The 12,257-nt window shown below is 44.7% G+C and overlaps 1 protein-coding gene across 2 annotated transcripts in view; it reads left to right on the top strand.

The window, feature by feature from the left end:
- The window catches only part of Spats2 (spermatogenesis associated serine rich 2), a 70,955-nt gene that overhangs the window by 39,840 nt on the left and 18,858 nt on the right, over nt 1-12,257 (top strand). For both annotated transcript variants that reach the window (XM_055626966.1, XM_055626967.1), the window contains one exon: nt 2,963-3,098. In XM_055626966.1, the coding sequence (XP_055482941.1) occupies nt 2,963-3,098 (136 nt within the window). The remainder of the gene's footprint in view (nt 1-2,962; nt 3,099-12,257) is intronic.

Here is a 12,257-nt window from a genome sequence, read left to right as displayed (position 1 = left end):
TTTTCAGGCCTGCATGTATGGCTGTAAGTGTTCCAGGTCCATGCGTGTGCTGGGAATTGAACCTGGGTCCTCTGCAAGAGCAGCCAGTGCTCTTTAACTGCTGAGCCATCTCCAGCCCAAAAAAGTAAATCTTAAAAGATAAAAATAAGGAAGATGGGTGGCTGCTAAGGGTGGCACCCGTAGCTGACAACCTCTGGCACATACCGCCGCATGCACACACATGCAGACACATAAAGCTGATAGTGTGGGCTGGGTGTGTGATCTCAGCACATTGGGAGGCCAAGGCAGGAGCACAAGGTTGAGGCCAGCCTAGGGTGTGTGTGCTGAGGTCCTGTCTCAAACCAGCAAGAGCACTTGAGAAGCATGTACAAGGCACTAGGTTTGATTCCCAGCCTTGCGACTGGAAAAGGGAAGGAAGGAAGATGTTTGTTCTAAACTGGATGCTGCGATAAGAGAAACAAAAGAGAGGAAAGAAAATGTGTGTCTTAAGCTGAGTGTGGTGACCCACACCTCGTATTTGACTACATACTGAGTCCAAGGCCAGACAGGACCATGTGAGACTGAGCCAGTTTCAAAAGTAAGATAACCAGGATAGCCAGGGCTGTTACACAGAGAAACCCTGTCTGGGAAAAAACAAAAACAAGCAAACCAAAACAAAAAACAAAATCAGGGCTAACAAAGATGGCTCAAAGATAAAAAGTGCATGCCTGAGCTGGACACAGTGGCGCACGCCTGTAATACTAGCACTTGGGGAGGCAGAGGCAGGCGGACCTGTGAGTTCAAGGCCAGCCTGGGCTACAAAGGGAGTCATCCAAAGCAGAAACCCTATCTCAAAAACAAAACCCACAAACTTGGCTGAGAGTTATCCTCTGACCTCTAACCTGTGCTGGTGTGTGTGCCATCCTTACACACATGTCATGTACACATACCAATAATTGTGTCTAACCCCAGCTCTTGGGAGGCAGGCCGAGGAGGATCATTGCAAGCTCCATGCTAGCCGGCTGTATGTATTTGAGCTCCAAAGGCAACCACGGCTACAAAGTGAGACCTGATCTCAAAAAATTGGAGACTTGTGAGAGAAACAAAGAAACGAAATAGCTTTATTTTTTGTCTGTTTCATCTCATTGAAAATACTTTCTAAAGTTGCTGCCTTAAGAGTCACTGCTCTATTTCTTAATTTTTAAAATTTATTCTCCTATTTTACATCCCGACCACAATGTTCCCTCCATCCTCCCAGTCCTCCCACACCTCTCCTCTCCCCCAGATCCACCCCCCTTTCTCTTCAGAGAAGAGCCGCCCCTAGGGTTGTCAGCCAAACATGGCATATTAAGTTGCCATTGGAGTAGGCACCTCCCCTCATATTCAGGCTGGACAAGGCAACCCAGCAGGAGGAAAAGGGTCCCGAGAGAGGGCAAAAGAGAGTCCCACAGGAGCACCAAGCTACACATCCGCTACACATATGCAGGGGCCTACGTCAAAGCCACGCTGCTTTTTTTTAACAGTTTATTATTTTCATATCTGAAAGTTCAGGTGAAGAATTTTGAAATGTCTTCTATATCTCTGCTTAACATGGGTCTGTGTTTGTCTAATAGTAGCTATTTGGTATTTCCCCCAAAACACGTATTTGGTTATGGTCCTAGGGACTACGCCCAAGGCAAGCCAGGCAAACACTCTACCACGGACATAATATTGCCAGCTTAATTTTTTTTTAATTTATTTTATGTGTATGAGTGTTTTGCCTACAGATACATCTGTGTACTATTTATAGGCCCAGTGCCCATGGAGACCAGAAGAGGGCATTGGATCCTCTGGAACCGGAGTCACAGATAGTTGTGAGCTGCCATGTGGTTGCTGGGAATCCAACCCAGGTCCTCTGGAAGAGCAACCATTGAGATGGTTCCATAAGAGATGGCTCTTAACTCCTGAGCCATCTCTCTATCCCAAACCCTCAGCTTTTGATGTCCCTTCATATTTGATTCTAGCATGTGTCATTTCTGTGTCTGTTACTGTTGGTTTTTTCTTCATAGTGATCATGTTTATTTTTAATTATAAAATTGTTTTTACATGCCTGATGATTACTTTTTAAAAAAAGATTTATTTACTCATTTATATAGTATTCTGCCTGCATATGTGCCTGCCAGCCAGAAGAGGCACCAGATCTCATTGTAGATGGTTATGAGTTACCATGTGGGTTGCTGGGAATTGAACTCAGGACCTCTGGAAGAACAGCCAGTGTTCTTAACCTCTGAGCCATCTCTCCAGCCCGTGATGGTTACTTTTTAATGGAACCTAAATATTGTAACTAGGGCTAACCTTGCCTCGCTGATGGGCAGTGTCCACCCAGGCAGCCTGCTGTATGTACTGTGAGGTTTTCTGTTTTCGCTCATGTGGATGAACTGTTGCCTGGCCATTGTCCACTCTTGGCTGACCTGCTGGCACGCTCGTGACCATGCACTGGCTAGCACCGAGGTTGCAGGGCTCTGTCTACCTGCTGTTGCTCCATCTTTGCATAGACCTCTGTTTGCCCCATCTTGGGAATTCTATCCTTATTTCTTCAGTTCAGGGAGACTACAAAGGCCTGGGCTTTCTTCTCTTTATTGCAGTTTAGAAACTGTCCAGACAGTAAGTTGGGGCAATTATAGGCCTTACTTTTCTTGTCTCTGCTTTTTCAGGGGAAATAACTGTCTGCTGTCCATTGCTAAGAACTGTTACTTTATATATTTCGTCTGTGTTGTGTGTTGATTGTTTAAGATGGGAGAATAAATCCAGTTCTTACTGCTTCCTTTTGTTTAGGATACTAACTTAAAAAACATGAAATTTTGCAAAACAGTTTTTTCTGTTGGAAAGGGTGGTTGGTCATTTGGTTTACAGTCTTAGTTCATATGACCTTTGACCTAAAACATCATATCCAACTTTTAACTTACACGTTCCTTTTAAAGTAGTTTTTTTTTTTCCCTCCAAGGTTCTAATATTGAGAAGTCCGTGAAAGACCTCCAGCGCTGTACTGTGTCTCTTGCGCGGTACCGAGTTGTAGTTAAAGAAGAGATGGATGCATCCATCAAGAAGATGAAGCAAGCTTTCGCTGAACTGCAGAGCTGGTGAGATAAGTTGCATTTGATGTGCACTCATTTATAAACATTTGTAAGGAAGCCATTCACTAGCTCCCTTAATCTCCTTCCAACTACTTAGTGGGGAGAAACTTAAAAGTCCTATGGTGTATTTAACTTCCTGCTTTGTCAGTTTCTTTTGGCCAGTGGGGTTGGGTGGTACAGAGAACTTACAGTGCTCTAGAGATGGGCAATAATTATAGAATAGGGCCCATTTGCTAAGCCAACAATATTAAAATGACTCACTGCTAGAACAAAACTACAAAGTGGAAAGCCATACTCATCCTAGCACTTCTGGGAGGCTGAGGCAGGAGGATCACCACAGATTCCAGGACAGCCTGGCTACCATCAAGAGCTTATCTAAGAAAACAAAGAAACAAACTAAAACATGTAGAAAGACCTGGAGGGACAGGAATTCCACAAGGAGAACAACAGAGCCAAAATACCTGGACGAAGGCGTCCCTGTAGAGACTATACTCCAGCTAAGGACCATGCATGGAGAGGACCTCGACCCCTTGCTTAGATGTAGCCCATGGTAGCTCAGTCTCTTAAGTAGGTGCCCTATTAAAGGGGGAAGGGGCTTTCTCTGACATGAACTCAGTGGCTGGCTCTTTGATCACCACCCCCTCAGGGGGTGCAGGTTGCCAGGCCACAGAGGAAGACAGTGCAGCCAGTCCTGATGAGACCTACCTATAGACTAGGGTCAGATAGAAGGGGAAGAGGCCCTCCCCTATCAGGGGACTAGGGAAAGGGCATGGGAAGAAAAGAGGGAGGGAGGATAAGACTGGAAGGAGACAAGGGAGGGGGCTGCAGCGGAGATACAAAATGTATTTATAATCATTATAATAAATAAATATATAAATAAAATTTTAGAAAATAAAACATGTAGAGAATCTGGGGGGGGGGGTTATGAGACAGGGTCTCTGTTTCTCTGTGTAGCCCTGCCTGTCTTGGACTCACTTTGTAGACCAGGCTGGCCTCAAACGCACAGAGAGCTGCCTGCCTCTGCCTCCGCAAGTGCTGGGATTACAGACATAAGGATTGATTTATTATGTATACAGTATCCTGCCTGTATATGTGCCTACACGCCAGAAGAGGGCAGCAGACCTCATTATAGATGGTTGGGAGCCACCCTGTGGGTGCTAGGAATTGAACTCAGGACCTTTGGAAGAACAGCCAGTGCTCTTAACCTCTGAGCCATCTCTCCAGCCTGAGTGTGCTTTTTAATCTTTCATCTTTCTGTTTTTGTTTGTTTTGTTTTGTTTTTCAAGACAGGGTTTCTCTGTGTAGCTTTGGCTATCCTGGACTCTCTTTGTAGACCAGGCTGGCCTCGAACTCACAGAGATCCGGCTGCCTCTGCCTCTGTGCTGGGATCACAGGTGTGCACCGGGCTAGTCTTTCATCTTCCTGCCTACCTTACCATAATAGTCTCTTCTGAGCCCTGTTAATCGGGATTTACTTTTGATCTTGTATTTTTCCAGTCGTATTCTGTATTCACTTCTCAAAACTCACTAGTTTGTATTCTGTGAAGGAAAAGCAGGTTTGGTAAAGAGATTTGAAAAAAATACTTGTGTGTGTATATGTGTGTGTTCACACATGTGCTTTGAGTGCAGGTGTGCATGTACTGTGGTGCGTGTGTGGAGGTCAGAGGACAGCCTCAGGCGTTGGTGGGCCTCTTCTGTCTTGGAGAAGCAGGTCTCCTGTTTGCCCCTGCCATGTGCCATTTAGAGACAGGTGCTGCCACATGCCTGGCTTTACGTGGGTTCTTGGGGTTCAGACATAGGTACTCACATTTATGTTGTAAGTGCTCTACTCACTGAGCCCTCTTCTGAGCCCTGTAAATACTGTGTGTGTGTGTGTGTGTGTGTGTGTGTGTGTGTGTGTGTGTGTACTTGTGACTGCATGTGGAGGCCAGAGCAAAACATTGGTGTCTTCCTGTGTCGCTGAAACATTGCCTTAGGATAGGCTCTCGCACTGTTCCTCAAGTTTGCCTTTTCTGCTGGGCCAGCTAGCTCTCAGAAACCACCTTCTTCTCCCTACCCCTCGATGCTGGGTTACATGTGTGGGCAGCCATGCCGTTTCTTGTGTGGGTGCCAGGGATTCACACTCAGGTCCCAGAGCCGCAGAGCAAGCGTTCTTACCTACTGAGCTGTCTCCTCAGTCCCTGGAAAGACTTTCTAAAACAGCATAGCACGGAACCTTGTAGCTCTCCGAATTCTCATCTGCATTGTGAATTAAAAGGGGAACCTATATATGGTTTTTCCTCAAATATGTTTGACCATTGAATCCTTCTCGGGGAGAAGTTAATACGGGTACATAAGAGCTGTTTTAATTAGATATTAAGCTGTTGTTTGTTTAAACCATAGCTCTTTGCTGGGGAATTGTATTTTTAAGGGATTTTTTTTTTTTTTTAATGGTTTGGACCAAATTTTCAAAAAGACAATAGGCTGTCAAGATGGCTTAGCAGGTTGTTGCCTCCAAGCCTGACTACCCAGGTCTGACCCTGAGGACTCACAGGGTGGGAGGAGAGAATTCTCTTCCTAAAGTTGTTCTCAGACTCCACACGCATCTCCCCTACCCCACATGCACACAAATAAATAAGAATGATTTAGATGAAAAAGAAAATGTCAGGAAGACAAGCCATTAGACTGATTTAAGGATTTAGGACCGTGCATTCTGCTTATTGAGAACTACTTACATTAACACTGAGTAGTAAAAGAGCCCTTCATGCGCCCACAGCTGCCCAGCTGTTTTCTTAGCAATGGTCCATGGACCATTAGGTCATGCCTGACCATATATCTCTCTGGTCACCGTGTTCCTCAGCGGGTAGAAGGAGCTGAGCAAGGAGGATTGTGACTGTGGGTCCCTTCAGTCCTTTTTGTCTCTGGGATTGAAAACAAAGTGAAGTAATGAAAATAAAATAACACTTCCAAAAAAATTTTCTCATAAGCAAAATTTACTTGTGTGTTTGTGTGGAGGTGTCTTAAGAGAGAACTTTCTATGAAGTCTAGGCTGGCTTTGAACCTGTGGTCCTCATGCCTCAACCTTTTGAGTGCTGGATTTAAAGCATGTGCCACTTGTCCAGCTCCAAAAAAAAAAAGTACTGTTTAAGAGAACTGATTCGCCTCTTGTCTAAGCTTTGCCTGGAGCCCCAATTTCCGCCTTTTAGTTTTGTAGCTAGAACGGCATGTGTCCTCTTTCTTAATGTACAGTTTCGCTCCTGCCAAATTGTCTCCAAACTTAGATTTCCTCTTTCCTTGATGCCATCTTCCAGGCGCTGTATGTAGCTAGGTCCAGGCAGTTCCCCAGACTTTTTTGCTCTGAGTTCTGGTAAATTTCCTAGGGAACCAATGTATCCTTGATCTGACCATCTGCAAGGGTGAAGTGCTGTGGTTTCTGTAAAATATTCTTATCATATTATTGGCAGATGAGGAAAAACAGAGGTAATTGTGGTTTGTCACGACTTTGCTGTGATAGGTCTCTGATCCCTTAGATCATCCAGCTTCCTGCTTACTCAACCACAGGACCCGACTGCACTCAGCAGCCTACAGCAGGAAACACACTTCTGTGAGGAGATTTGTGAGTTCCTGCTGACTTGGAGCCCAACCAAGAGGAACCTCCTTCAATAAGTGACAAATGAAATGGTTCCCTCCCTGGGCACTGTGTGTTAGTATTGATTAACAACCAGGCTAACTGAACTTGAGGAAAGAGATTCGCTGCCCTTCTCTGCTGGTTCCTTCTCTCCGGCTGATTAAAAAAGCTACCTGCCCTGTATACCTTGCAGTTGTTACTTCAGGACATAGTTGACAGGTGAGCTAACCTTAGTCGGCACCATACAGCCTAGGGTTAGTGTCAGTTAGAAAGTCATAGTCGTGTTTGTACAGCATCAAAGAAAAGCAAAGGGTTCTAGCAGACTGTGACAATGTGATTACATTCCCTGTCAGGGCAGCATGGAGATGTCTGGTGGCGACTTCTCCCATGTGAAGCGGTGGTGTGGCAGAAGATTGCCATTCAGGTGCTGGCTAGAAACAGCCAACAGAAGACATGCTAGGCTTCTGTTCTGAATAAAAATAAAAGTTTTAGTTTTTTTGAAAAGCCAGCATTAAAAAGGTCTCTAACCATCTGTGCAAATGACTGTATAGAACACTGTCCTAGTTTCCACTCTGTTGCTGTGAGAAAACACTGGCCAAAACCAAGGAGGGAAGTTGAGCCACCTACTCAGGGGTGGTCCAGCCCACAGTGGCCAGGCACCCCATCAAGTAAGCAGTCAGGAGAACGCCCTAAAGACATGTCCGAAGGCCCGTTTGACCGAGGTGACTCCTCATTGAGATCCTGTTTCCAACAAGAGCTAACCAGCACATTCATCTTACTAAATGTGGTTGGGTGTATTTCCTGATTTACTGATCCTGAGTCCTTCCTAAGTAGTTGTCTTTTTATCATAGTGAAAAAAGACTGAGTCTTCAGTTACATTGTGTAATGTGACACCATAAAATGCAGGCGCAGTACTTGAACCTATGCACTCTGACCCAGTCACCTTTTCTTTTATTTTTTATTCACTTTACATCCTAGTTGTAGCCCCTCCCTTCTCCCCTCCCAGCCCTCTCTCCCTTCCCTCCTCTCAGACCTTTCTGATGACTTCAGTATTCAAGCTCTGGAAGGCTGGACCCATTTGATACACGTCACGTGGGTTAGTCCTTCCTCCGCTGAAAGGCTGTAGCAGAGAAACCAGTGTGGAATAGGCGTTAGAACTTTGTCATGGTAGAGCAGGGTTGGAGTGAGGGTTTTCAGTTGAGAAAGATGAAATTATAAAGCCAGCAAGATGACCCATCCAGTAAAGGCACTTGCCACCAAGCTTGCCGATTTGAATTCACCCCTGGGTCCCACATGGTACGGTGTGAACCAGCCTGTAAGCTGCCCTCCAACCTCCGCGTGCATGCTGTGGAGCGAGTGCCTAAATACACTGTTGTAGGTGACTATTAATATTCACCATTGATACATCTTCTGGTAAAGCTGCTGTTAGTCCTAAACAGCTGTATGACCAAATCACCACACAGAGACTGGGATTTATTTAATTAACCTAGAGCACAATGCTGGGCAACAGTTGGCCCATCCTAAACCTCCATCCTAAACCTCCAAGCCCTCATAGTTTCCTAACGTTTAGATTTCCCACATTATACTTGCTTTCAGTGAAATCTTAAGTCCAGTCTGTCTCTCCAGTACACGCACAGTCAGGCATTCACACACCCACACATGGGTAAAGCATACACATGGGGAAGTGTCCTGTCAAAATAGTCAGCGTTCTTTAGGTTTCTCTAACTCAGAAGTTCTGAAATTACTCCTGGGTTTGTTTTGTTTTGTGGGTGGGGGAGGGGTTTAAGACAGGGTCTTACTATGTAGCCCTGGCTAACCTGGAATGTAGACCAGGTTGGCCCGCAAACTTGTAGCAATCCTCCTGCCTCTGCCTCCCAAGTACTGGGATTAAAAAATGTATGCCAGGGGCTGGAGAGATGGCTCAGCAGTTAGGAGCACTGACTGCTCTTCCAGGGCCCCAAGTTCAATTCCCAGCACCCACATGGCAGCTCACAACTGTTTGTCATTCCAGTGCCAGGCAATCTGGCGCCCTCACACAGACAGACATGCAGGCAAAACACCAAGGCACATAAAATAAAAAGAAAAAAAATTGTTTAAAGTATGCCACCATGCCCAGCTTAGGTCACTGTTGTTAGCTCACAGCTTCGAGTCTTGGAGTGAGGTCTTCTTCAGGTCATAACTCAGGAATGGGAAGGGCATTAGGATTAAGGAACTGAAACTGGTAGCATGTGCCTGTAGTTCCTGCATTCAGAGGCTCAGAGAGAAGGTTCAGGAGTTCAAGACCAGCTTGGGCAACTATAGCAAGCCTCCACTTCAAACTAAATTAATTATGAAGATCAAGGCAGAGGAGGGCTAAGTGATATTTTTGGAAGGAATGAATCAGGAACTGGGGTGGGGGATGGAATTGGTAGAAAGGTGGAGTGTAGTGACAATTCTGAAATTTTGGTTTCTTTAAAAAAAAAACAAAACACAGAAATATTATAAGAATATGTTATTATTTTAATCCCAGGTGTGAGGACATGGGGCTGCTTTGGACTATCCACCGCAGCTGACTATGATTTGCCTCATGCTCTAGCAGAGGCGTGGTTCTGCCAGCTGCAGATAGTATATGCGATTTGTGATGTGTGGAATTCTGGGAACTTTTCAGAGTATATAAATGCTAGAGCCTCGCTAGGCAGGGCTGGGGGTTGGTGGTCAGTGGGGGGGGGGCAGTGCGGTTTGTTAGTAGTCACGCTCAAAGAAGAAACAAGAAAAACGAAATTAGATTCAAGGATCTTTCTCCCCTCCCCCTCTATTCTTTCTCTCCCTGAGTGATACAGGATGGAATGGGGTGGGGGTAAAGAGTGGGAAAAAGAAGGACCCACAAAGTAGCAAAGACAATAGAGGTAGAACACTGCACTAACAAAAAAGACTCAGAAGATGGAGGGGCCTGGCACCTGCCTGATCCCAGCACTGAGGAGGCGGAGGCAGGTAAGTTTGAGGCAGCCTGGTCTGCAAGGTGAGTCCAGGGCAACCAAGGCTACACAGAGAAACCCTGACTCGAAAACCTGTGTGTATGTGTGCGTATATACACATATACACATACATATCTACATGTACGTATATATGCAGAAGGACAAAGCAGAGCTAGAGTAGGGAGCAGAAGCTGAAAGAAGAGAGGAATAAAGTAGGAGGTAAAGCTGAATGAGCATTTGACCAAGGAATGTCCGTACTGTTCTTCAGAAGACAGGATTGGGGAGGCGGTTCAGGTAGTGGTGTGGTGCTTGGCTAGCATGCAGGAGGACTTGGCTTGAATTCCCAACAGGTTTATGCATAAAACAGATACAGTGTCGCACGCCTGTGATCCTGGCACTTGGCCAAGGAGGATCAGGCCTACCAGGTCATCCTTCGATACATAGCAACTTGAAGACCAGGCTGGGTCACGTGTCCATACACATACACAAACTAGATAAAAACAATACAGTTTTAAAGACCACATTATTCTTTCTTGTTTTTTACCACATTGCCCATAAATCATATTTTTTTAGACTAGAAATACAAGTCATAAATCTTCTACCTTAACAGAAGGTTAATAGTTTTTAATTTAAAAATTAAATAATTTTTAATTTCTATAAAAGCCAAAAGTCATTCCTGGTATTAACACTTTCTCACTGTACAGATTTGATTTTCTGTGTCTTAACAAATGTCTCTGTTCCATTCTGTAGCCTTTACCTGGCTAGTTTACCTACTCCTCTCTCATTCTGGAGCCTTAGATGAGGGTGTCGTCGTTCTATAAAGAACTCGCACAAGCCGTGTGCAGTGGCACACGACTGTAACCCCAGCACTCAGGGGGCAGAAGCAGCTGGATCTCTGTGAGTTCGAGGCCAGCCTGGTCTACAAAAGCAAGTCCAGGACAGCCAGAGCTACACAGAGAAACCCTCTCTTGAAAAAGAAAAAAAAAAAAAAAAAAAAAGAACTTGCACAAAAACAAATGGTGGTTTCGAAAGAAAATCCAGGCTCAGCATGTGTGCTTAACACACCAGCCACTTTTCCTTAACTCTAAACCTAGCCACGGACTTGTTGGTAGCACAGATGGAAACTACTGCTTCTTTCTTTGGCAGATTATAAAGTGCCACCATTTAGTCATGTGGTCATTCTGTGTAGCCCAGGCTGGCCTCAAACTCATGATCCTCCTCAGTCTTGAATACTGTGATTACAGGTGTGACAGATTTTGAATTGAAAAAAAAAAAAAAATTCAAACTTTTTTTTTTTAATCAAATCAACCATTTTATTGAGTTCAAACTTCTTAAAAGCTGTTTTAGATCATTGAAATCTAGACTCAGCTAGTCATGGTGGCACATGCTTGTAAACCCAGAAGTCAGGAGGTTGAGGCAGAGGGATTGCTGTGAATAAGCAAAACTCTTATCTGAAAAAAATAGGAGTAAAGAGATGGCTTAGTGCTTAAAAGTGTTTGCTGTTCTTATAGAGGCACTAATTCAGTGCCAGTTCCTACAGTGAGGGCTCACAACTGCCTGTCACTCAGCTCCAGGGTGGCTAACGCCCTTTTCTGGCCTCTACAGGCACCCATGTGTGTGTATATTCACACAGATACACACACAAATAAAAATTAAAATAAATTTTTAACAAAAATTGTTAACAAAAAGCAAGCAGGAAAATAAAGAAACACGAAATTTCTGTCCACCTGCTCTGTAAAAGCCTCCTTACAAACAGAAAGGCAGCAGAGTTTTCATGGTGATCACGTTGAGTATGTAAGTGAGTTCTTGAGTTTGGTTTTGCTGCAGTTGCTCCTCTGATCTGGCTCCGTCGGGGCTGCTTTGTTTTGAGCACAGGAGAGTGATGTACTCCAGTAAGGCCAGTGCTAGGGACGTGGAGGCTTGAAGACATGGCACCTTCTTCTCTGCTGATAAAAACTACTGGGGCAGGGAGATGCTCTGTAGCCAGAAGCACCTGTTGCTTTCCCAGAGGACCCAGGCTCAGCTCACAGCACATGTTCAGAGGCCCACAGTTCCCTGCAGCTGCAGCCCCAGGTCATCTTAAGCCTCTTGTGGCCTCCAGTGGCACCAGGCCCTCAAGTGGTCCACAGACATACAGGCAGGCAAAACACCCATACGCTTAGCTGTTGCCGGGCATCTCCGGAGGCAGAGGCAAGCCAATCTTAGGAGTTTGAGTTCCAAGATATCAGGATATGTCTCAAAAAAACAAAGGAAAAAACTATTGATAATTCTCTTTTAGTTCCTTTAAATGGGAAGAATGGAGTCTTAAAAGGGGGGGGGAGATTGTTTTCATTGGCTTTGCTTCGATTTCTTCTTTGATTTGCAAATGGTATTAGAAAACTGTGTTCTAAGTTTTGAGAAAGTAAAATCAAATACAAATTACCTGAGAATATTACTATGTAGTTTACGGTGTTATCCTGTTAAAACTAGCTGTAGAATTACCACAGTTGTATTTAAAATACTGTTTTTCTAATGCAGTAATCATAAGCAAGTGGTAATTATTTTTGGCATCAAGGAAGAACTGAAGGCAAGGCTAGAATCAAAATGAGTAGCTTCGTGTTAGGTA

The sequence above is a fragment of the Psammomys obesus genome, unplaced genomic scaffold (assembly GCF_907164565.1).
Source record: "Psammomys obesus unplaced genomic scaffold, mPsaObe1.curated_primary_1811, whole genome shotgun sequence".
Lineage (NCBI taxonomy): Eukaryota > Metazoa > Chordata > Mammalia > Rodentia > Muridae > Psammomys > Psammomys obesus.
This window is presented reverse-complemented; position numbering and strand designations above follow the sequence as displayed.